At 43.7% G+C, this 26,902-nt stretch overlaps 1 protein-coding gene across 7 annotated transcripts in view; it reads right to left on the reverse strand.

Moving 5' to 3' along the window:
- Positions 1–26,902, reverse strand: part of CACNA1E (calcium voltage-gated channel subunit alpha1 E) — a 3,100,882-nt gene that overhangs the window by 650,219 nt on the left and 2,423,761 nt on the right. For all 7 annotated transcript variants that reach the window (XM_069641436.1, XM_069641438.1, XM_069641434.1 and 4 more), the window contains 6 exons: positions 9,397–9,509; positions 8,372–8,484; positions 6,882–7,013; positions 5,442–5,514; positions 4,428–4,545; positions 2,649–2,716 (listed from right to left, as the gene is read on the reverse strand). In XM_069641436.1, coding sequence (XP_069497537.1) covers positions 2,649–2,716; positions 4,428–4,545; positions 5,442–5,514; positions 6,882–7,013; positions 8,372–8,484; positions 9,397–9,509 — 617 coding nt within the window. The remainder of the gene's footprint in view (positions 1–2,648; positions 2,717–4,427; positions 4,546–5,441; positions 5,515–6,881; positions 7,014–8,371; positions 8,485–9,396; positions 9,510–26,902) is intronic.

The raw sequence follows: 26,902 nt of genomic DNA on the forward strand, positions 1-26,902 counted from the left end.
GGGATCCCAAGACAATGGGCCTCATTATGACCCTGCCGGTCCGGAAACAACGATGGCGGTAAATATGCTGCCACTGTTATTTCCAGACTGGCTGATTTCGAGTTCTGCAGGCGGGGGGTGTCACTCCCGCCAGGTCTGACCTGGCGGGAGTAACGCCACCTGCCTGCAGGTGGAAATGGAAACACCGGCTCTGTCATAGACGGAACCAGTGTTTCCATTGTCCCCATCCCCATGGAGTCCAGTGGGACTCCATGGGAATGGGGATTTACGGAATTCAGGCTCCGAAATTACTGGGTCACCGGGGTTTTAATGCCCTGCCCCAGTGATTCCGGCAATCATGGAGGCGGAATGGTATTTCGGTTTCGGCGGCAGCCTGCTGGTTTTTACGGCACGGCTACCGACGGACTCGGAATGAGGCCCAATTCAATTTTTCTACCTTGACTCACTGACTATGCGCAGTGCACTAGGAAAATGAACCCCAGAGAAATGAACAAACATAGACCTCAGTAACTATGGTGTGATAATCTGTGAAAGGGCTTCCCCAAGAGAAAGAAGATACAGGGAAAGCTATCACGGTGCACACACGCTTCTAATCGGCTTTGGCTAACAGGTGGAGTTTAATTCCTATCTAGAGAGTTAGGAATACCAGCATGGTGTGAGTAGAGAGAAGGATGGCATTGTGGGGACAGAAACAGCAGATGCACTCGAGATGTGAAAATGCTGCTCCGCTCCATCAGAACACGCAAGTGCATCATTTGAATTTGGACATAGATCCAATTCCCTCCACAGAAAGTGTATTTCCCTGGCTATGACCTCCCCCCCTCTCTCTGTCTTTACCCTTCCTCCACTCTCCCTCTTTGCGTGTCTCTCTCAATATAAACAAGGCCTCTCCAGGACTGCTTCACAAAAAGCCCAGGACTGAGAATGGCTCAAGTCTATGCACAGAGAATATGCAAGTTCATGGGCGAACTTCACACAAGAGCAGACATCCAACCACCAAAGACCGCTGCATCCTAGACTGGGCTCCTGTGATGAGCTCCCCCTCCTTTCTGAAGAAAAGGAGGTGACTCTAGACCAAGCAGAAAGACCAGTTCTTATAGGATTTACACTGTACAATTGTCGGGTTCCTGGGCCTCATTATGTATCTGGCGGTAGCCAATGCCGGTAAAACCGACAGGGCTACCGCCAGAGTCATTTATTTTCTGGCGCCCGGGAATGGCCTCTTCCCGGGCACCGGAAAATATGACTCCCCATTCCCATTCGAATCCCATTGGACTCAATGGGAATGGGGAGGTCGGAAGCGCCGGCACCATTCGTGAATGGTGCCGGTGCCTCCGACATGGTCTGCTTGCGGGTGCCCGTACACCCGCCAGGTCAGACCTGGTGAGCGAAAAGGCACCCGCTCAGAGACCTCATTGTTTGAAGGTCCGGTAACAACGGTACCAGCAAGCTTACCGGTACCGTTGTTACTGGACCGTTTTCACTGATTGAACTCTCTGGGCAGGACACTTCTACATAGGCTGGATATTCCTCCAAAGACCTTGGAAGTCTATTTAATCCAGAAGTCGATTTTGTTCTGGCATACAATTGTATACTTTGATAAAAGGAAGATATATTTTGCATGTGACTTGCTTCCAGAGACTTGGGGCACCTCAGGAATATAATTAACAGGTGTAACTATTTGACAAATTCTATGGTGTGCCAACTGATTTGGGTGGTGTGAGGGGAAGGCGTTTGGTATGTGTTTATTAGGACATGCATTTTCAATCCCTACAATAGTGCTTTCACAGTCCTTGCACTTTATAAAGCAACCCTTCCTGAATAAATCCGAAGACGGCCACTGCAAGGATAATTTGCCCGTGATAGAATGAAATACTAAGGAGAGTCATGGGGCGACTACTCCCATGTAGACGCCGCACACGCAGATTGAAAGCAGGGGGATTAGCTGCCTTAGCCCACTGCATGCAGGTTTGCTTTTGTGGGCAGATATCCAGATGTGAAGGCTCGTCTCCGAGGCAATAGCCGACAGTCCCATTCACATGCATGGCCTCTACATCGGCTTAACTTTCCATATCTGTCAAGCTTTCCAGGGATACATTTGATGTGCACAGGTAATTAACAAGTTATTAAGTTTTACCCTAGAGATCAGCTAGAGCTTTCAAGAAGGAATTCTACATTGCGCTGCACATCCAGTGGTTTGCACACCAGGGGTTAGCATAGCAGATCTTTGAGTTAGGTTGGGCGGGGCAATATCAATATTGTCAGCTGTGATAGGTTGGCTTGAGGCATCAGTACCAATAGAAGCCTGCTGATGGATAAATGGACACGTTGATGAGCGTATCTGTACAGCCATCATAATGTGGTAGCCTAATTAGGCCAAATAACATTATTTGCATTACCCAATGATACTCTTAAGAGATCGGTTTCAAGCATAGAGACACATTACCCTGCACAACAATTCATAACTACAATGAGATGATTAGCAGGTCATTTAAAACAGATGTCTTACTCTTTTATTGACATTGTAGAAACTGATTAACAAAACTATGTAAAATGCAAAAACCATCCGGAGACGTGCATACAAATAGGAAGAGTTTTGATACATGAATTAGATCAGGGATGGAGACAGGCCCCTCTTCGGCGCTTACCTTGGTTAACTCTTGAGCGTTAGCCAGATTATCCACCGCAATGGCAAGGAAGACGTTCAGCAGTGTATCTGGGCGAGTTAAGGTTGCAGACAAGGTACTAAGAGGACAAAACACACACAAACTCAAAAGACTCCAATGTTCAGCAGTTCAAGCAGTCTCACATTCTCTGCAAAAAGGGTGGTGGCACAGCTAAATCGCTTCAGAAGATAGAAGCACTTTCTCCTGTGAAGGCTGTGCTTTCTTCTGAGAAAGCACATTCCAAAAGCAGAGACTTAACAAATATGATAGAACTCCGCACTAACCTACTTCATCCTTGCCAGCGAAGGACAAGGAAGACACCGGGGATACCATCTAATGCTGTGAGAAGGCACTAAGGGTTCCATTACTGGGCCGTAGCCATGCCTACTGAAGAAGCTACAGCACCTCAATGTGTGTGCACCTCACAGCCCTGTGACCAGTAACACACTCATTGCTCTATAGCTCTTTACACCCCATGGGACTTCCATCTCCAAGTCTCTTCCCAAGGACATTGCAGGGTTTACTGCACCTCCCTCATCTTGTAACTCATGACCCGTCCCCCAAGGATGGACTCAAATACCCTCTGACAATGTGGGATTCACATGATCTTTTCCAGCCTGGGATTCCTACCCTCTCCCCCATATAGAACTCACAGTCACATCTACAGTGTGTGATGTATAGCCCCACACATTCCCAATTAGTTTACTGCACCCTACAACTTGATGCAGGTGCCAAACATCCAAAATCTCGGGGCCAAGTGCCATTATGTGATGTATTAGAAAGGCAAATTTGAGATCAAGGGTCAAAGGACACTTTGTAGAAGAAGTACATAATATCTGTTAGTTAAGCTCAGATTTCCATCTGCTGAATTCGTAAAGAAACGTTCAAAATGCAAAGATCAAGAGGTACAACTGCTGAAAAGAGAGCGGATTTGGATTAATATTTTAAAGTGGTTACAACCTTTTGGATTGCATGAGGACATTAGTCGGGGTGCACTTTTCTAGCTTTCAGAGAGTATTTTCTTTTTTATTATTTATTATTCGTATATTGGTGTAACTAAACCTTTATATGTAAAACATATACAATTCATACAAAAGTGAATAATTAATGATCCCATAGATTCATACAATCTATTAATTCATACTTTTCTTCTACGTGTATACAATAACTAATAAAAGTACTATTATAATTTGGCATTGTACATCATTCTTGCATATGTGGGCAAAAGCTTGAATCTTGCTATTCACATTACACCTAGTGCCACTTTAGTTCAGGTTCTCCCAATACATTCCAACATGATTTTATTAACTGAATAGTTGCCATACCCAGGGGTCATTTATACATGGCATAGAAAATAGAGGTTGGGCTCTGCAATATGTCAGCACAATGAAGCAGAGCACCTATAAAGTGGATAGTCATTATTGATGAGAAAAGTAAAGTCTGCGTTCATAGGATTTCAAGTGAATCGTCCATTTTACCCACTTCCCCTAGGGTTGGACCCAGCCTCTTTGACAGAGTAGAATGTTCAGGCCCTTTGCCAGATGGAGCTCATAAGACCTCATGTGATGAGAAACCTATGTCCTCTTCCCATTTAAGAGGTCCAAAGAGCCCTTCGAGTGTCGGCCACAAGAGCCAAAGCATCGCCCATTGGAAGATTTATAATCACAGACCAGTTTGGAGAATGGCCCATTTTAGATGTCTTTCCTTGCTGCTTGGGAGAGGGTTCTCAGGAACACAGAAGTGCATTTCAAGAAAGGATACAGTTCCCAAAAAGGGTCAGAACAATGAAGTATATGGAAGACCACATTCCGGACCGCACACCACCCTGTGATCGAATCCCGTTGTACATCACCTCATTCCAATCCTCTCCGGTTAGGATCTGCGCAAAGAGATAATCCAAAGGTTATTCCTGTCACATGAACCTCTAAATCGGTAAGTACTGCCTATGGTGTTTCCCCTCGCTAAGGACTAAAGACAACGCACATTTTCCTTCCTAGTGCTTCCCTTTGCTGAGGCTGGAATAACAAGGCCTTCACAATCATTTGCCAGGGCTGGAAAGGCGGAATGAAGTTCCAAGGATCTCCCTGTCCCACCACCATATTGCCATGACCGAAGAAAAGGTTATTTTACAAACAGAATGGCTATTCCCAAAATGTAAGGTGAAGAAATAGCCCATGTTCATATTAGTTGGTGATCGGGGGAGCAAAGTGGCTCCCCCTTCTCAGATTCATCACACCCCAGCATTTACAGATGCACATTTTCTGATGGCTGCTGGAATCAGCAGATGCTGTTCAGAGAGGAAAATGCTGGAAAGGCCTATTATGTAAACCTTTATGGAAGTAAAAGCCTCACTGGGTGTGACCATGGGGAATGCTGTCAGGTCTGTGACAAGATTGGGATCTTTAAGTACAGTGCATTTCTGAATCAAGCATGCAACAACCCTTTATGGCCTAATAGGCACTCTACATAAAAATGTTTTTGAGAAGAAAAACAGTACTGACTTCAGAAACCCTGTCAATTAGAGGGATATATGTCTGATGAAACCGATAACACATATGTAAAAACCCTAAGAATGAATTCAAGCCACTGTGTTTGCTTTAAGATCTATCTAGTTGAGTCAGTCATGTATCCTCTGGAGTGTATCACAGCTGCACTGCAATACCTCTTGTGACTTGTGTGTGTGATTGTTTAGAAGGACACACTGCCGTTGGGTAAAACTTCTTCCATCTGTGAATAGGGACATCTGTCCTATACATTGCTGGCAATGTGCCTTACCTGGAACACAGTCATAATGGCTGCTGGGAAGGTGTCAAAGTTGGCAGATGGGGTGCCATCCCTGAAGTTAAACCTGCAAAAATATAAAAGGGCAAGGGGTAAAAAGAGATGTTACACAATGAGGCTCAGCGCACTGCTAATGTGAGAATATCCTGATTGGGAAGACATTTATATGAAACTATATCATGAATCTGACATGATGCATGGAATGTCCTGGTTTGGCGCTGCACTAGAGGGAACTTCATCAGTATCCTGCTGTGAATGACAGCAAAGGGTCTGATCTGCAGGTCATTTCGAAAGAAATGTATAATTAACCTGGCTTAAGCAATGTTCAGTATGCTATCATCAGGGGTATTTCTGAAAGCCTCTCGCTTGAACTTATTACGCTTCTGCCGGCTGCAATTATCCTGGCAGTTCTCGACAAACCTCCCACTAAGTATTCTAGAATCCGCTCCAGTCCAGTCCATAATCCATTTCCACTTTAAACATAGTCAGAATGGTCCATATTCACCTGTAGCTGTCTCTAATGCTCCGAATTGATTATTTCTTGCTCCACTGTCCTTGTTGATACCCACTTGGCCTCCCTTTTTCTTCCTGCTCCTTTACTGCTCTTCCATTCATTCATTATTTTAGGTACCATTCATGTATTTCCCACTTTGTTCGACTATAAAACTGTTTGAGTTACATTTTTCCGCCCTTTAAAACAAAAGTTTTACCGCAAAAAGATAGATCGTGGGTTGGACGGATGATGTGGGAGGCTCCTTGTGCATTTTGCGGCAAATAATACAATAGGAAAACAAATGCAGCAAAATATGATACGACTAATTAAAGTCGAACAAAGTTCATAGATCCCTTGCTAATGCATTCTTACTATATGCATGCCTTCTCCTTCCTCATCTCTTCGTTGCAGATCTATGCCTGACGCAGTCACATACTGCTGCCCCTTCCTTAACTCTTCCAGTCCATGGGTATTGACAAGTCTAGTTATCGGTCCAGGCCACTGCCTACCAGACTGCCATTGATTGACACAAGCCTGAGTTGTGCAAACTTGACATTCCTTCTTGATAGCTCTTTACAGGCAGTGTCTACATCAGAGGCCCGCAACCTGTGACACTCCAGATGTTTTGGAGTACTCTGATCTGTCACCATCGTCTGTGCTGACTGGGGTTGATTGGAATTGTGGGCTAGAACATCTGGAGGGCTAAAAGTTGCAGATCCCTTGTCTACATTCTGGATGGTAGCCTGCCCGCTCTTTCTCAGTTTCCGCACAGGGAATGTCATGTTCTAGAAATCCTTTAAAGGGATCATAACGCGAGAACTGATCTAGGGCGCCTTCATCACTAACCTTGGGTGAGATGCAACAAATGTCCCAAATATCAGGCTAATAATGCAGAGAGGAATGAATGCAACAAATTACTGTACCTGCTCTTCAGTACCTACCTGCCCCCGTACAGCTGCATTCCCAGGAGGGCAAAGACTACGATGAAGAGGAAAAGAAGAAAAAGCAGGCTGATGATGGACTTCATAGAATTCATCAACGACACCACCAGATTCCTCAGGGAGGCCCAGTACCTAAAAGTGTCAGACACTGGTTACTGTTGGGGCTGTGGCCTGCTCTTGTGCCATCAATAACAAGCAATAGCAAATCTGAGTGGAGTTTAGGGTGACAGGGTGGAGCAGGACCGGGGACCCTATGCATAGAGGATAGCAGCAGGTCTTTATGGGACTGTAAATAGTAGATTTGCTTAGGGAAGGAAGGAGCTTGGATCTGTACAGAGGGTCTCAGAGTATAACAGGTATGTGTGGGGTGGAGGGGTGCACAGGTCTGTAAATAGGGTCAATATAGAATGTATTTGTGGATCTGCAAACGGAGGAATATGGCTTGAAATTGTAATGAGGGACGACAGTAAATCATTGCAGCAGGTTTGTCCTGCCTGGATGCGAGTGCAGATATGTGATGTTAAACAATGGGGATGGACTGAAAGTCTAGCCTGGCTTGGAGGATGTCATATGGGGAGCTTGGGAGACACCGTCATATTTCTACATTTTCCAGTTCAGAGCCTTCATCCTCTGCCTTTCCTCTATTGTAGCTTGCCTTTGATAGAGCCGCGATCTGGATTTTCTTTTCTAGAAGTGGTTTAAGTGAAAACACCATCAATGTTTGTCAGTGAAGAAGGAATTGTTGCCAGATCCCGTTGCCTTCTCTTCTCTGAAAGGAGTTGTTTAAAGGGAAGGAGTAAGGAGGAAGGGGGAAGTCTGGCTATGAAATGATGGAGTAATCCTGACACAGCCCACACTGCCTGTTTCCTTTCCCAGAAGGGGTGTGCCATAGGATCCACAACCATTGAGATATGCATAAGGATTTGCAGAGCCACGGGGAAGACCTTTTTTGGTTTTCTTTTCAATTCCAGAGAAACCCATTCTGGCCGAATGTAATTGTGAATAAAATGCCTTCCAAACTTTTGAGACCCATTACTGTTAAATTTGAGGAACAGACCCACATGCAATTTAAATAAAGCTAATTTGAAGCAGCCTTCTTGGTTACTGATTTTCTGTGCAGCACTTCAAATCCCTGCTTTTCTCTAAGAGAGTATGTTTTTAATATAATATAGCGCAATGGTTACATTTGGTTTATGTTAGTAGGTTCAGTGTTCTCCCTGGAACCCAAATAACTTGACTTTGCAGTAGGTGTGAGCCCTGGTGAAGTGTGTGAAGTCATTGTCAGGAGGCTAGGGGGAGAAACTATGGCAGTGCAGAGGCTGGGTCTGCAATGATCGACGATAGTGAGAAATGCCAAGCTTGTGTGGGACAAGTAGGAGCGCACGCACCGCATCTGTAACGAGGGAAGAAAGTGGATCACTGAAGGTCTGTGTCGGGTGGAGGGAGTGCACATCCGTCATGGGGAGGAGGAACACATATCTCTGACTTACTTTGTGATCTTGAAGATTCTCAGGAGACGGAGGGCTCGTAGGACACTGATCCCAAAGGAGGTCCCAGGTCTGAAAAAGGCCCAGACAACTTCAAAGATACTTCCCACAGTAACCTAAAAGACGAGAATAGGCTGTAAAATCCTGTGTGTACAATTAATGTAGGATAGTTTTGTTATTCACTGCATTTGTGAGTGCTGGCCCTCATGTGCCAACAGTTGTGAGATTTTCCTAGTGGGAAGGGTGCAAATCCTGCAGCAAGAAGGCCCTATGGGGAGGCTAATTCTCAATAGTTCAGTTGCCGTCTCATCTTGCCGCTCCCAAATTGTGGGAATACAAGGCTTCCAGTCAGTGGGTTGCAGGACGTGTGGCATACTGCACAAAGAGCCACACGTTCGCCTTCACCAGACTGCATTTTTAGTAAGAGGGAGCAAATTATTTAAATTACGCTGGTGTAACTAGGCGAACGTCATAACCTTTCATGTCATTGAATTGTGACATTTTGCATTTTCTTTTTCCAATTACACCAGTGGTGAAAATGTGGTCAAGAAATCTTGCAAAATAAGGTGATGCGTGCTTTATGAGAAATCTGGAAAAGTGGAAACATCTAACAAATAGTTTTCTCTTAAACTGCTGAAAAATGTTCCACCAAAAACGACTTTGAAGGCTATGTTATCAGCAAACTAATTGAAAAACTCTAGCAAAAACTTTACATTTAATTTGCTGGAATGTTAAGGGACAACGCAAGCGAACTATGCACATGAGATTTCAACTTTCTTTGCTGGGAAAACCGGCAGATAAACCTTTGATGGAGATTTTAGCAGCACACCATGAGATAACGTTTGATTTCGCGCCCCGATAAAATCTCCCACAACAAATTCTCTGTGGACATTATTGGTGTTGCTGGATATTAGTGCATGAGGCATGGATCAGACCCCATAGTATAATGTTCACTATCGCTAGCATGCACTGATTGGTGTGAGGCGCTTTAATCCACATGTTCAGTTTGGAGGGCCCATGTCACATACCCCACAGTCGAAGCAGTTGAAGGAGGAGTGGAAGTAGAGACGAGGCCCCATCCCATACATCTTAAAGGCCATCTCCAAGAGGAAGAGCCCCAAGAAGAGGAACTCTGCATAGTCTGGAAGAGAGAAACAGGGCGTTGCACCTAAACAACTGGAACTGTGACACATGCATTCAGGTTGTACACAACCATACACAATAGATCCCATAGAAGGATCAAGATTCCCTACGTTCCCTTACGATCATGTCACAAATGCACCACCTGCCACCTGGCCAAAAGGACACGCAAAGGGGCATTTCCAAGATACTTGAGTCAAGTCACAATTGTGCCGCGGGTCTGCTGTAAAGTGCTTGTCTGGCATGTATGAGTTGAGAGAATGTTGATGTGAGTTTGTAGAATGTTTAGTTATGTATGTCATGTTAAGGTTCCACCAATTCCCATCTACCTCTATTGGAAAATACTATTCCCGCTCTTCTTATCAGCGGGGGCAGGCATGACCTCCCTGTCGCCTAGAGGCATTTCCATCCTTTTACACATATTGCCTCTATGTGAAAATACTATTCCCACAGGAAATTACTATTCCCTCTTCTAATGGCGGCAGGCATGACCTCCCCACTTCCACTTAGGGAAGGCGTGACCACCGCTATATCCACCTGTGAAGTCCCCATTTATCCCTATGGGAACTAACGCGCCATCCTCTCATCCCTTGTGAACGGCTTATCCTTCCTATACCACTGGCATAAGGCATGAACTCTTCTAAACATACCAGGGTCTCTGCAGTCATTTATTACTGAAATGACGTTCGTATCACACTTCTCATATTGCCACTTAAAACCGCATTTAACATCAGCATCCTTATTCTGCAACTCTTCAAAGCTTTGTTATGCTTAACATCCCATAACATAACCCACACTACACTGAATAAACGCTATTCACAATTCTATTGCTGAAATGGATAGATCTGTCCCAGCAGATTTATATAAGGGTGAATCAGAATTGTGTGCTCCACTCTTGACAATTTGTTTTAATTACTTCCTGGAAACAGGTGCTTATCCGGATTCCTGGAAAGGTGCAATCATCCACCCTATATTTAAAAAGGGTCACCCTGCAAGCCCTCTGACTTACAGGCCAATTTCATCGTTGAACATCTCCTTCAAGGCCTTTGGACGTGCCATGTTACAACACCTAGAGGACTGGATCCTGAACAGCCAAGTCCTTTCGGAGATTCAATATTGTTTTAGGGCAGGGTTGGGCACACGCAATCAAGTACTCAATTTGAACTTGGTTGGGGCATCCTCCATTTTTGCAAAGGGTGAAAAGAATGATCTGGCCTTCACGGACCTGAGCACCGTATTTCACAAGGTGAACAGGGCACTGCTGTGGTAGGTGCTTGGGTCCATGGGTTGCCGGGCCGAGCTATTGAAAGTGCTACAAATGATCCATGAGGACACTAGAGCTTGTGTTCGCATTGGGGAAAAGGGGCAATGCACAGGTTATTTGAGGCAGTATCGTGAGACCGTCAGGGCTGTGTCCTAGCGCCACTGTTGTTCACTCTACATTAATAGCCTGTATAGGGCCCTGGTGGACTCTAAGGCATATTATCCTCGTATAGGTGCAAAAGCACTCCCAGTGTTAGCGTATGCTAACATACAGTTTTAATTGCTAGTATCCCGAAAGCCATTCAGAAGCTAACAGATGTTTACACTGATTTTATGTTCAATTTGAAGCTAACAGTAAACACTAGCAAGCCAGCAGTGATGGCATGCAGCACCGGGAGAGGCAAAAAAGTAAAACTGCGCAATATGGTAAGCAATGGTGCGATAATTCCACGGGTGATTAAACATTTTACTATTTAGGCATTTGCTTTCCTGAAAACCGGCAGGGGATGGCCCATGTTCAGAGACAAAGCATTAAAATGAAACAGACATGTGTGTAACTGAAATTCATTTGGCTTTTGCTTTCCTATTTCAATAATATATATCCTATATTCCCTTTCCAAAATTTCCACAGAAACCTTAACTTGAATCAGTTACTAATTCTACTTTGACAGTACAATGTCAATGTTAACCAGACTCAATAAAGACAAAGGCAAAGATTGGGTGGAAAAAGTACACATTGTTGAGAACACAAATGTTGGTATCCAACAATGTTATTAAGCTACATTAGTACCCGGCGAGGGCGCAATCAGAATGCAAGAGCCATTCTGATTGGCCCTCGCCGAGTCATTACCAGGCCGTGGCTTTGCGGGACAGAAAAAAATGCTTTTAGTGCCCCGGTCACGCACATAATGCGGGCGGGGGTACTAAAAGCAATATCACCCTCGCGGCGGGGGCATTACCGACTCAGGTAATGCCCCGGGGCCTTCGTTAAGGCCCTCGATTACCTAAGTAGGTAATGCCCCCGCCGCGCGGGTCATATTGCTTAATTATGTCCATGTCATTCTAGCTCACTACTCCATTATGTGCATGAAGGGTGTTTTTTTCTCCAAATCCCTCCTGGATTTTATCTTGTGTCCCAATGATTAGAAATATGTAAACAGAACACAAATATGCTATGCAGAAACTGTTGTATAAAACATAGTACACATAATGTACTAGCAGTAAGGGTAAAAACACAACATATAATATTTTTAATATCCTCCAGAACATATTCTCGTTCTAATTGCATTCTCTTTTCAGGCATACTTTTTTTTTTATTGAATTTTAGCTGATATAAATCAACTTTATTCAATTTCCAAGTTACAGATTAAAAGAATATCACATGTTTCAATTTACAAGAAAATCAAATTACTTACAAAAGATCAAATTCATGAATAACAACTGGTGATCTTTTCATATATTAGATTATAATCATGATCATCAAATATTGCTGCATTCATGTAGTTTTACACTTATAACTTTTTGTCACAAGACAAAGCAAGTGCAAAATTCTAAATTATGGTTATCACAGTCACTCAGGTATTGATGCATTTAACAATTATTTATCTTGTGTCTATGTAACAATCATTTTCTTTCAAGTGTAAGGCATTAAGAAAATGTATCGTTGCTATTCTTATGCTGATGTTTGGAGAGCCTAAAATCACCGCCCATCTAAATTTGGCATCACATTACCAATTGAGAGCACATGTTTCTCAAAGTACTTGTTTCTCAAAATGACCAAAGCTGTGCATTCTATAATGAGATGTTCCAGTGTCTCTTTCAATGTCAAACTATTACAAAATCTGCAGATATTGTCTGCGGCAGTAATTTGTTTGCGTTGAGCCAAAACATCACGTGTGAGCCACAAATTCAACCGTAGTCTCATGATGGCCAACCGTATTTGAGGTGATCAAGCTTTGATCAGGTAAGGCTCTGGATTTCCCATTTTCTTTTCACCAAAACAATGACCAGTGAAGTGCTTACATTGAAGGCAAGTTGTTCGTGTCTCAATCCGATCTTGCAAAAGGATCTTTTTTTCGCTCTGTCAGGGTTCATGATCAATGTATCTAGCGTAACATCCGCCATAGCCATAATTTGATACACAAATTTAGTCCATTTCTGGACAAAGCCATGAGTGGATGAAAGCATATAAGTAGACCATATTGTGAGAACTGTCGCTTCCTTAGTATAAACAATACATTTCCGAAATAAAGCACACAGTTGCCAATGATACTTTGGGCCTCATTACACGGTAGGTGGTAATGGTTTAGCGGTACCGGTATTTTACCGGTACCGGTAAACCCTTACCGCCTTACTACAAGGTCCCTTTGCAGGTTGGAGAATTTAACGCCTGCTTTTTGAAGGCGTTAAAAACCAACCTGCAAAGGGACCAGGGAGCTAGTTACGGTATCGCAATTTGTGGTGCCGTAATTAGCACCTTCCCCATTCCCATTATGCCCTATGGGGCAAAAATGGGAATGGGGAAGGGCAATGGGGGAAGGGGGAATTACCGCCCCACCAACCTTGGAATAGGGCGGTAATTCCCCTTTCCACCAAGGCGGTGCCGGTATTTTACCGGCATGGACCAAGGTGCTAGTAGCACCTTGGTCCACCGCCGTCCGTGTAATGAGGCCCTTTGCTTTTAGAGATGTCATACCCAACTCATATCTCAGCCAAGGTCCAGGAGTGGACTGAGGAACAGTTAAAATCTGCCTCCAAAATTTTACCTCTAATTTATCTAAGGAAACTGATGGAATTATATTTCTCGTTTCCAGACCATATAATAAAGAAGGTGCTATTTTTTGTCGCCAAAATAGAATAGCAACACTGATTGAGAATTTGACATATTAATATAGAATTAACCTGGTCTGAGATATAGCTTGGTTCAGTTTGTTTCCTAAGGTAGACATTTGCAATTCAAGTGAAGAATTTCCATCGAAGGGTAGGCCTAGATATTTATAATTTGGTACAATGTCCAAATTGGTGTCTTAATTCTCCATTCAAATTTATTTCTATTAGTCTGTTTTGGAGTATACATTACTATTTGTGATTTTTTTGTATTAATATTGAGTTAATTTTCCTCAAAATATTTGGTGAGGGTGGATAGTAACTTTTGTAGACCAGTCGGCGTCTTTGAAATTAAAACAAGGTCATCTGCATACCATAAAGTCTGAACAGCTACCTTGTTCATTTTGGGTGAATCTGAGGCTATTGTAAGGAACACTTCTCTTACATCATGAATAAAGAAGTTAAATAGGGCTGAGGCAAGGATACAACCCTGCTTCAGCCCTCTTGCTGTTCTTATCACTGTGGACAGTATGCCCATAACAGAGAGTCTAAACTGGATAGATGTAGAATAATGTAACATATATAGAATAACAATTAGACGTGTAGGGCATTTTGCATTAATTAGTTTTTCTATTAGTTTGACTCTCGAAACTAAATCGAAAGCAGCATTAAGGTCAAGGAATGCAAAGAACAGTGATGTTTTGGTGTTATGAGCTTGTTCTTTTAGACCATTAAGTGTTAGTAAATTGACCGTTGTGCTCATGCCTGCAACAAATCCTGTTTGATTCTGGTCACAATGTTTGCCAGCTTGTGTCCATTTATTAAAGTCTCTTAAAATTAAGCGGGATAAGATTTTGCCAGGTGAGTCTAATAAGGCTATGGGACGGTAGTTTGATGGAATTCCACGGCCACCCTTCTTAAATATCGGGACTATGAGAGACGAGCGCCATGAGTCTGGTATCCTTTGTGTGCAGAGGACATGTTGGTAGATGTTATTTCGGATAGTCGCCCAATGCTTAGGATGTTGTTTGAACATGTAATTTGTAAACCCATCGGGCCCTGCAGCACGAGAGGAAGATGACTTGATTATAAATTCCTCCACCATAGCTTCTGAGCACTCAAGACCCCAAGATGAATCCGTCTGAATTCTATACTGATAAGAATCAAAAATGTTATTATCCTATAATTCTGAAAAATGAATTACCCATTGGTTCTCGGAGACACTGTTTAATTGGGTTGTGCGTGAATGTGTCCTGTTTTTCATTTAATAGGCATACTTGTATATGTGGACAGGACAGGGACAATGGGACAGATGAGCAGGAGGTCTAACAGGAGGTAGAAGTAGAGGGTGGAGGCAAGTGGCTGGATCATCCAATGGTCAAAAGGAATCTTGGGAGTGATGTTAAAATAATAGTGTCCCACGAATCTTCAGAACTAGCAAGCAGTTATGCACAACAAACACCAAGATAAAACCTACTCATCTCGCACACCTAAAACGCATCCTCTGCCATAAAACAACTGCTAACTGTATTTTATTTATTTATTTATTCGTATTTTTAAAGCGCGTGATCAGCCCGTGGGCATCGTGGCACTGTTACAGATACAACATTTGGCTGGTTACAAGAAGGAAGGTAGTTAAGATTACAATGCAATTTTTGATTTACAGTAGTGTTGGGTGTCCTGACCCACGCTTGGACTATTAAGCTGCAACATTTGGTGCTGTGGGCTTAGAAAATCCAAGATGGCGGAAAAGCCCACAGTTGCACCAGAATCCGGGAAAACCGCGCAGTTTGTGCGCACACCAAAATGGTTGCCTAACCTGCCACCCACCAGTGCAAGCATGATGGGCCAGGAGTGCCATGAGTGAAATGTGCGCCAAAGGAAAAACAGCAGTGCGGGTTGGCGAAAAAAAAGTGCTTTAAAATCACCTTTGTTTCCCTGAATGCAAGCTCAAAATGCCTATTTCAAACATTGCAGGATATTCAAAAATCTTACTGAACACCAGCAGACATCTGGCAGAATGAAGTTTTGTGTGCATACAAAATCTGGAAAGAGAAAGAGCCCAAAACAATGTTTATCACAAAACTGGCTGAGCTGTGGATGTCAGCAGCTTAACTGAAATTGGATTTAAAACCACTAAAATCGAAATGTTTAAATTAAATGAATGACCTACCTTTGAGTGTCATATAGTTTGCAACTGTTAAATGTCATAGTTTTGAACTTAGAATCAGCATTCTAGCTGCATGTGTAAAAATTGTAAGTTTGATTTGAATGAAGAAAAACTGGGAACAAAAGTGACATTTAGCTGAAGCCTGGCTTAATGAAACTGGATTCTGCCTGACAACTGCCCCTGACAGGAGAGGGAATTCAGCAGCTGTGTTCCGAGGCCTGGCTGCATCCTGCTGCCCCTGCCAAAAGGAGATGACACCTCTCTGATTGAATTAGGGGAGTGGTACCTGCAGACTGCAGGAAATTGAACAAAGCCTTGTCCTGGACTCAGGCAAATGTTATATTGGGGGGGTCGTAAAATGGCTTCCTCTTGGAAGGAGAAGTGGGAGGAGCACTGCATCTGTGAGCAAGCTGAGCTTGGGGGAAGTGGATAAACCAGAAACTCCACCATGTGCTTTGGAAAACCACACCCCTTTGGGGCCAGAGCATAATTTTAAAAAGATGGATAATTCATAGTGCGGACTTGTAAAAATTATATAAATAACATCATCACTCTTGTGATTTTTCTGTGCACATTTTAAGAGGTGTTAGGACCCTGTGGTATGTTCTTGGGGATATTAGCAGAAAAAAGGTTGTTACTCCAAATGTATGCATGTTAAAAATCTGACACTTTATCCTCTGAAACCCATATCCCTGGTGCACATTTGTGTAAAATCTGGAAAGGTTTAGAGGTCGTGATCTGGATGAAAAGGGCAGAATTCTGTCATAAGTGGACACGACATCTTACAAAGACAGGGATCGGATGGTTTGGTGCTACAGAAAATATGTTAACTGGACGTATAATATTAGAAACATGGTAAATAGATAAATATGTATTTGGATCAGATATAGATTTGTGTGCAATTTGACAAGGGGAGGATCCTCTGACCATAAACCTACCTCATCACTCTGACTCACAACCCAGTTCCCCCAATCAAGGGAGAGAGGAGGAACTGGCCAATGATAAGTTGAGAGGGTTGGGCATAGAAGATGAGCAGACCCTCCCACTTTCTAAACACATAAAAAGAGCCACTGGAAGCCAGATAGGACTTTTCTTTTTCACTTTCTGTGGAGCATTTTGACTTCAGACTTCACATCGAGAGATCCAGATTTCAAATCCATCAATCTCCAGAGACCAGAAATGAACTCCAGAATTTGTAGCAGAGAGGCCTCAATCCACAGGCTGAATCCTTTTTCAGCAGGCCTCCAAATCATTTGCAAACTATTCAACAGCCGGGCGAGCTGTTTGAATTTTTGCCAAAAACTTTGTCAGAACCAGAGACCAGACTGCCGTGCAGTGCCGAGAACTTTTGTCAGAACTAGAGATCCAGACCGCTGTGCAGTGCCGCTAGCAGAGCTGACCCAGAAGGTAGAATTATCCAGTGAGCAGAACCAGGCAGAGACCGTCCGTGGCGAGGGAACCTCATTCCAATCCTGTCCCGATCCGTGGCGAAGTCGCATTCCTGTCCAAAATCTAGTGTGACTACCCAGCTAGCACTGTGCCAAAACCACTCTCTTAGTTTAAAATAATCTAATCCAACCTATTTTAACCTATTTAGAACTGCCTCCTAGAATCGTGTCATTCTGTCATCTTTAAACCTGAACTCTGGAACCGTTTGTGATAGAAGCTTTTATTTTGAAGCTGAGGTTCTAAGCTTTCCAACAAGCTCTAAACCGACTTGCTACTCCTCATACTCACTCCGTAATTGCGCTCGACGCATGCGACTAAATTTGCAGTGATTTGACATTTTGCTTAATTTCAGCCATGTGTAAAAGGATTTGTCCTTGCTTTCCTTTGCTGAAATTCGTTTGCAACCTGACAATCATTCATAGAGCATTGCTAAAGTGATCCTGAACTAATACAAAGTAGCTGTCACCCACCCTGAACCTCTAGAGGGAATTAAAATAATTTTAGCATATTTTTCACTTCTTTGCATACCACATCAAAGTATATTGCCTGTGTTTAAAACTCCTACCTGTTTTCCTCTAAGCTTGCTAGGGGGGAACTGAATTATATTTGATTGCATTCCTGAGAACTGTGTGCTTTTCTTCCATCTCTTTACCTTGCATAGAGGGGGGGGGTGAATTGTCATAGAAAAGTGATTACATTGTCTTTTGTTGAAGTCATATCAAGTTTATTTTCTGTACTGCATTTTCATTCATCATTGCATTGTCCTTGAAGCCATAAAAGCATTCTCAGCTACTTTATCCTCTCTATATCACTTCTAAGCCATCAAAAAGAGTGTACCACTGTAACATTATCCATTGTTGATCACGATCATCCTCACAAGTGTGCTATCAAATATTAATTTACTATAAAAGTGTGATAGATATATATTGTTTAATTTTCAAATAAACCTTTAAATTTGCAAAACAAACCTACTTCTTGGCTCAGCGGGGTCAGGGGGATTCTGAGCGAGGGGTGTTATATAAGGGTTGTCATCCAGAGTAACGAACTGGACATAAAAATACATCAATAAGGGCTTCCATCAGCATCCCAGACTAGGCATTGACTTAGCTGTAGTGCTGAATTGAAGTCGCTTACAGTAGCAATTCTTTAGTTGCATACGTTGGCAGTACAGACATCAGTGCGTTAAGGTGTAGTTCATGTCTAACATGTATATGCATAAAACACATTTAGCTACATAAATGTGTCATAAATTTCACAATAACAATCATATATCTCATTCCTAATTTTCACTGAAACCTTCAATACTGCTACCAAATTAGCCAATGTGTCAGCAATGCAACTACTTTCTAACAATGGTATAAACATACTATGATTTGCATATAGTTGAAAGTAACAATTCCATCATGAACTGAAAATACATTTCTTTAATCCCTCTTGAATTTTGTTTGCTATGACCCAATGGTTAGAAATAAGTAGAGATAGCACTGATGTGCTACACACTTTTGTATGAACCATAGTATACATAATGTACTATCTACAAGGTGTAAAATAAAAGATAATACTTGTATTGTTCTTTGAAACATATTCCACTTCTAATTATGTTTTATTTGCTTTGCAGGCATATAGTGTATAGACACTTCACACTGGCACTAAACATAACCAAACCCACACAACATCAACCACACCCACTAGCAATGACTACAGTACCACAACCCTCACAAACTAGTATACAAAGTTCAAGTTGAGCCTCCAAGTAACCCTGGAGTAGAACCTAGCATACTACACACATTCAAATCTACAGAAACATTTCACACAACAATCACCCAAGATGCAACATACATATTTGCCACACTACAAGAAGTACATCACCGGTGCCAGGAAAAACTGGGAATGGGGCCTGGCTTAGAACCAGGCACTTTCCAACTATAGAATGAGACTTATGATTGTTAGACACATATACATTCCCAAAAATGTTTACAACACTACAACCAGTGAAATGTAACCCAAAGGCTGGGTGCAAAACGACCAACCAACCTACTACACACATCAACATTCTGCAGGCACTTTTATAACAGTACACGAAGGATACCATCAGTGCTAGGAAGAAGCAGGCAAGTACCTGTCCTGAGCCCAAGTACCATGCCCCCTTTTTCCTGACACTAATGACGATAGACCAATAAACCTTTTTCCAAAATTACCAACAAACCTAGAACACAGCAAACATTCCAAAGACACTTACAATACTACAAGCCGTATAACACCAGTGTCTTGTATCCAGCTCCATGTCCACTTTACACTGGGACTGATCATTCAGTGAACACTGCAATCAGTGCATCATATCATCAGGGTCAGGTAAAAGTGGGAATATGGTCTGGCCTGCTTCTGACAATAACACTCACACACCTCTTTACGAAATGACCAAGCAACCTGCTACGCGCCCAACATTCCACAGACACCTTCACAACACTATGAGCAGTATTCTATCAGGGCCAGCAAAAGGCAGGTGTGGGGTCTTTGCTGCAACCAAATACCCATGCAATCTTTACAATTGGACTGCTTATAAAAACACCCACAAACACTGCACGAAAACCTAACAACACTACAACCATTGCATGAACAGTACCTATGAAAAGTGGGCACAATACCTGGGATCACTTACAAAAACTTCTTTTACACCCCAGAATTTCCAGTCGACATCTAAATGGTTTGCAGACTTGGCAGAAAAAAAGGCTACAGTATGGTGGATGGATTAACACCAAATTTGCAAACATACTTATTTGGGACCAGACCGCCATTCATCTCACAAGTTTGGTGAAAATCCATCCAGTGTTACCGATCATAGTTGCAACACATTATTTTTCTGTGAAAGTCAAATCAGATTTTAAAAAACGTTGGGACCCCCTATAACTTGCTCCGCTTGATGAAACCCACACAAATGTCCAAATCATATTCTTTGTAAAGTTTTGTGATGCTTCGTTTAGCCCCCTCAAAAACTGCTCTTCCTATAGTGGGAGCAACTTATACATAACCACAGGGTCACTGTGGCTAATCCCGTAAAATGTATTTATATTTATTTATATAAAGAAAATACTAATCCTGTAAAATATATTTATTTATATGAAGAAAATACTCACTGAAAGTGTTTCAAATAATGAGAATGCAATGAGAGTCAAGCAACTTCACCAACCAGGAAACACACATTACCATAATGAGGCAGACCAATTAAGAATCTACTGTTCATTTTTATTTAAGACACAGCTAAGATGATCTAATTCATCGCAACAAAAACCAGGAACATTATAAGGGGTAGGAAGTGATGAAAACCTTAACTGTGTCCCACCAATTTATTCATTGAATTTCATGGGTTTTCTTATGCTATATCTTGTGCAGGACCTGCTGCCCACTATCCAGGTGCCACCAATTAGGGAAAATGACAGGCATCAATGGCCTGTGGATGTGATCCATACCCCTCTGTATAGTAACTCACCAGATCCCACCAGCCACGGGCTATTGCCATGGTCCATATCCTCTTCACTAGTAAATAAAACGATCCTAACGGCCTTGGCCCATGGCCATTATCCATGTACATGATTCACCAACTTAACTAAGAGAGCATAGGCCTTTGGCCCTGGCTTCATTTTCCCCCCTCCTTTCATTTCCACAGTAGTTTGCTCTGAAATATTTAGAAAGAAATACCCCACAGTTACTTCAATGCCACCTTGTATTACCCGTGTAGTCATTCCTGCAGGAATTCAGTGTTTGCTGATTAATGGTGTAATGGGAAAACACCTGAAACTTTAAATGTTTTCCATATAACACTGCCACCCTCCACGTGTACTCCTTCACCTTTCTATGTATCGCAAGTTGCCCCCCACTATGTAAATCCTCCCTGACCCACTCCTATTATCTCAATTCACCCGCTGGTTCGTGGGATGCATTTTTCATTCCGACTACGTCATGCAATGTTTCTGAGCAAGCCCTTTTTTTCTGCTTCATTGGAAATTACACATGAATTGCTCACATCGAGCACAAAAAAAAAACCCAGCGGGTTTTCATTTCTGAAAAGCCTGAGTGCTGCAATGTACCATAGGAGATACATAAAAAATATTTGGGTCAACCACTTATTTGGCCTATTTTTAAAAGAGCTACTGTATGGATTTACACCAAACCCAAAGAAGGTTTCAGCAGCGCCCACACCCATCATTGCATTTATTTAAACATTTTTAAAACAGCCCAGGCGATCACACTCACCATGCAGATGGTCGAATTCCTCACAACCTGGATGGTGGCAATGCCCTTTTGGAAGCTCTTCTGGTGACTTCCCTGGCACCCCTGAGATGTGCCCTGCATGCTGACGCATGACTCATCAAAGGGCTCTGCAAATTCAACCACATCACCCCCAACCCTCATCGAACTGCACTGGCTCCTGCTGCAAGCACGTATTATCTTCAAATCCTGCTGCATCTACAGGGTTGTTACCTTGAAGACCCCAAGCTACCTCACTGAGAAACTCAGCATCTCCGGAGGCCTATGGTCCATCAGAGCTAAGGACATGTGCAGACTTGAACTTCATCAGTGCAGGAAGGAAAGAACCAGAGACAGACCAAGAATCTTGAACCCCTTCCACATCAACATCAGACTCACCGCCTCGCTTTTACAGTTCAGGAGGGAGCTCAAGACCCTCCTCTTCAGGGAATGGCTCCTCCCTATCACCTAGGTCCACACAGCTTCAACTCCCCACCCTACCTGAGACTGGGTGATCTGCTCCCCACTGTGTCCTTCCCTGGTTGTTTGTCGATAGCTTGCTGCCAAATGGCCCCTTCTCCCCTTCCCTTCCCACTACATGTTTCTCTGCTTCCACTACCGCATTCTACCCCCTCCTATCACTGTAACGCGCACTACAATAATAATAATAATAAAAATACCAAGAGAATGATACCTCTCTTCAACGATAAAGTGAGCTATTGTTTTTTCCAGACTTGACTTTCACAGGCGCTACCCCCATTTGGAGTCAAACCCTGCCTCTCGATACATTACCCCTTTTGTATTTGGGTCTTTATATAGTACATCATGTTTTGGGTTCTCCTATGACGCTCAAGGTTTTTTAGGAGGAGATTCATGGGCTAATAACTCAAGTTCTGAACTGTTTTAACTATAGTGATGATATGCTGTTTTTAGCTTAACACAAGAGCTTTATAACACTCTTAGAAGGGTGTGAATGGCTTTAGAAAATGCCAACCCGAGTCTACATGATGCAAAATTAGGTTTTATGGACTTTTCTTTTTCACAATGTCATGCAGTCTGTTCCAGGGAAGATGGATGCACCCACGTCTGCTCCCACTCCTATTCATCTGTCAGAGATGCTCACCTTACTTGACATGGAAAGGTATTGTGTATTTTACAATCAGAAATGTACCTCTATCAGTGCCCCTTTTGTTTTCCGGCAAGGCAGAGCAAAGTTTTTGTGTGAAAGGCATACTGTCACGTTACATTCATGGACATTAGAGGATCGCAAGAATTGACGCCATGTCAAATTTGTATCCTGTTTTGTGCACTGATAGGACTATGAATGCTGATCCTGTGGAACTAGGTGCCTTTTTGTCTCAACACAAACCAGGTTCTTAGATTGGGAAGGATCATTTTCTATACAAGTAGATGTTGAGAAAGTATATTCGCAAGTTGAGAAAGGGAATCTAGGTTTTGTGTGGGCATATGAACATGATTTGATTCTGTATGGAATTAAGTTTACCAGTGGCAAAGACATCAGGATCGCCTTACAATCTATGGAAACCCAAGGTCCAACAAGCCTTCACGAATTTAGTGGTGGGATTTAAGATGGCCACTTTGGCCCCTGACTGAAGAGGAGGCCCGACTCCTGCAGAATCCACCGTGCTGCAACCCCATCGAGGTATTTCCTCCATTTTTGGCATTAATACGATATTGTGCCTCATTCGGCACTCAGTGCCACTGGGTTCCTGATTTCCCCGCACCTGCTCTGCCTCCTTGCCCCATCCTCCACCCCCGTTGGCTGAACTAGAAAACACCAAGGAAGCGTGGTGTAAGGCCTGTTGCCTCGCGGCCCCACACCGCCACTTTGGTCCCTAGCTGAAGAGGAGGCCGGTGTCCTCTAGAATCCACCTTCCTACAACCCCATCTAGGTATTTCCTCAATTCTTTCCATTAATTCTATATTTTGCTTTGTTCGGCGCTCAGTGCCACTGGGTGCCTGCTTCCCCAATCCCTGCACATGCTTCCTTGTCCACCTCACACCCTGAATGGCTGTACTAGAAAACACCAAGGAAGCATGGTATAAGGCCCGTCGCCTCATGGCCACACACAGCCAATTTGGTCAGTGGCTGAAGAGCAGACATGTGTCCTTCAGAATCCACCTTGCTGCAACCCCATCTAGGTATTTCCGCAATTTTTGGCATTCATTGTATATTTTAGATCATTTAGCGCACACCGCCACTCGGTTCCTGCTTACACAGCCACTGCCCCACCTCCTTTCCCTCCCCCCAACCTGATTGGCTGATCGTGCACTTATCACAAATCACACCAGGGCAGCCCACTGCCCGTTGCAGCCTCTGCGGCGAAGGACCCCAAGGCAAAGGACAGCTGCAGACCGTGTTGGCCCATGTTAGCCATTGGAGCTGTCAACTGGCAGCGACAGATAAGGTAGCCGAGGGCTGGACAGGTGGGATCAGCAATCACTGTTCCCCATTAGACGGTCCGACCCAATCTTATCTTATCCTTTCTCTAATAGCATTTAGCATGATTGTGTAAGTTAGCCATGTCTCGCACTTGCCCTGATTGTGTAGGTTAGCCATATCTCACATTTAGCCTGATTGTATATGTTACCCATATCTCACATTTAGCCTGATTGTGTAAGTTAACCATATCTCGCATTTTGCCTGATTATGTAAGTTAGCCATTTCTCGAATTTAGCTCGAAAGTGTAAGTTAGCCATATCTTGTATTTAGCCTGATTGTGTAAACTAGGCATATCTCCCACTTGGCCTAATTGTGTTGGTTAGCCATTTCCTGCATTTAGCCTAATTGTGTAAGTTAGCCGTGTCTCACACTTGGCCTGACTGTGTAAATTAGCCTGACTGTATGTTAGCCATGTCTTGCATTTAGCCTGATTGTGTAAGTCTCACATGTCATGCATTTAGCCTGTTTGTATCAGTCAGCTTGATTGTGTAAGTCAGCTATATCTCACATTTAGACAGATTGTATTAGCCAGCCATAACCCCCATTTAGACAGACAGTCTTGGGAACGCATAATTTTAAAAGTGTTATTCCATTGACTGTTGTGCCCTCTCATTAGGCCTTTCTTTGTCTATACAGGTGCCCAAGGTCTACGGTTGCTGCAATTACTGTTGTGCCCTCTAGCCAGGTGTCCCAAATCAAACAGTTATTGCATTGACTGTTGTCCCCCACCCCCATTAGGCCTTTTCCCTCTATCCAGGTGCCCCAGGTCTAGCGTTGCTGCATTTACTGTTGTGACCCTCTATCCAGGTATGCCAACTTGAAGTGTTGTTGCATTGACTGTTGTGCTCCTCTTTTGGGCCTCTCTTCCTCCATCCAGCTGTCCCAGGTCTAAGGTTGCTTCATTTATTGTTGTGACCCTCTATCCAGGTGTCCCAACTCGAAGTGTTGTTGCACTGACTGTTGTGCCCCTCTTTTGGGCCTCTCTCCCTCCATCCAGCTGTTCCAGGTCTAAGGTTGCTGCATGTACTGTTGTGGGCCTCTACCCATGTGTCCCAAATCTAAGTGTTATCGGATTGTGCTATTGGTTGCCGCACTCACTGTTGTGCCCACTGTCCAAATCAAAGAGTTATTGCATTGACAGTGGTGCCCCTCATTAGACCTCTCTGTTGTACCCCTCATTAGGCCTTTCTCCCTCTTTCCAGGTGTCCCAGTGTTGGGATGGAAATGAGCCTATCCCACCCCCAAGGCGCTTCCACATAAGGTGAAACCCATATGAGGCAATCTAACTTACAAGGGGGGAACAGTCTACGTCCCTGGGCATCATAAAGAGACCTTGTAGCGCATAGAAGTGGATGCTTCACACTAGAAATGTCCACACTCTGCGCCACCATTTTCAAATAGGCCCCAAACGAGACAGGCCGCAGACCCAGGCTGCTTGCGTTTCTCGTTCACAGAGCCCACGGAAGTCCATTTCCCTCTTGTCCCTGCAGTGTTGCGAATAATCAGTATCGCCTTCAGGTATGTGCCCGACACAGAGCGTGAGACAGTACCAGGCCTTGCGTTGTGTCTATTCATCTCCACTATAAACTGCCATCAAGTCTCTGACCCCCATCCAGCCAGTCCGGGGCTGGCCGCACATCACTAACCCGAACCCCACTTCCCTAGTTCTCTGATAAGCACCCGACCCCCAGGTCCTAACCTCCATAAAGTGCCCACCAAATATCTAGAGCCTACATGACTGTATTTTTCCTTAGCAGCAACACACGTCTCCAGTAACACGAGATACCGGGAAGGGTAAATCAAAGATCAATCCACAGAGGGGAGACATTAGGTGCGCGGACTGCGGTATCAATAGAGCCCTGAATGTATGGGTCAGCATGACTGTATCTTATCCTCTCCTCTCCTTGGCACCCCTTTCCTGTGCCGCCCAGGTGCCTGCCAGAATGAATGGTCTGTCTTAGTTGTTTAGTTTAGCTAGGAAACATTGTGTTTTATGTCTGCCCTGACCTTCACTGCGAGGATGAGCCCAGCTGACCCACGTAGAGCCAGATCGACAGAGAAGAACCAGCCAAATACTGCTTGGCATCCCCTATGGAGCAAGCCCATGTGTAGGGTGCCTCAAATCAGGAGCACCAAGATGTCCAGTATAGTGATGACGCTTGTCATAGTTATGACCCCATGCTTGATGATGCAAGACCAGGGCGCTCTCGATCAGCAGAGCTCTTTTCTGGTATTTGTATTTTATACGAGTAAACCTCGTAAACCTTGCAGAGGTATCTCTTGGCCTATTTCCCTAGCAGGCTGTATTTACTCTGGAGTGTGCGAATAGAAGGACTCGCCTTCACCAGACCGAAGTGCTTTTGCATTGACGGTTGCACCCTCTTTGGGCATTCTCCCTCTATCCAAGTTTCCCATCTCTAGGTGTGACTGCATGGACTGTTGTACCCCTATTTAGGCACGTTCCCTGGTCTAGGTGTCCCAACTCTAGGTGAGACTGCATTGACTGTTGTGCCCCCTCTTTAGGCCCTCTCCCCCTAGTGAGGTCTCCCAAGTCTAGGTGTTACTGCACTGACTGTTCTACCCTCATTAGGCCCTTCTCCCTTTGTCCAGGTGTGCCAAGCCTAGGTGTGACTGCATTGACTGTCGGACCCCACACAAACCCTGGTAGCTACGTTTCAGGTGCCCACAATCCCCAATAGCTAAGGCACCAGTGCCCTTTGAGCAACCACTGTGTCTCCAACCAGCCATTTGCACCCATCGGAGCCAAAAAGAAAACACCAGTAAAACGAACAAACCACAAGAGTTTACTACTCCTAGTTCAGCATCCACAACCAAAGGACCCACAAGATAAATAACAAAACCACATAAGAGCCAGAAAGGAAAGAGCAATAAACAAATGGAATCACAAAGGTCTTTCAACCGAGGTCTTGTCAGGTGTATCGACCCACGTTCAAGTTATTATGCTGCAACATTTGGT

This window comes from Ambystoma mexicanum, chromosome 1q, assembly GCF_040938575.1.
Source record: "Ambystoma mexicanum isolate Mex_15411 chromosome 1q, UKY_AmexF1_1, whole genome shotgun sequence".
Classification (NCBI taxonomy): Eukaryota; Metazoa; Chordata; class Amphibia; order Caudata; family Ambystomatidae; genus Ambystoma; species Ambystoma mexicanum.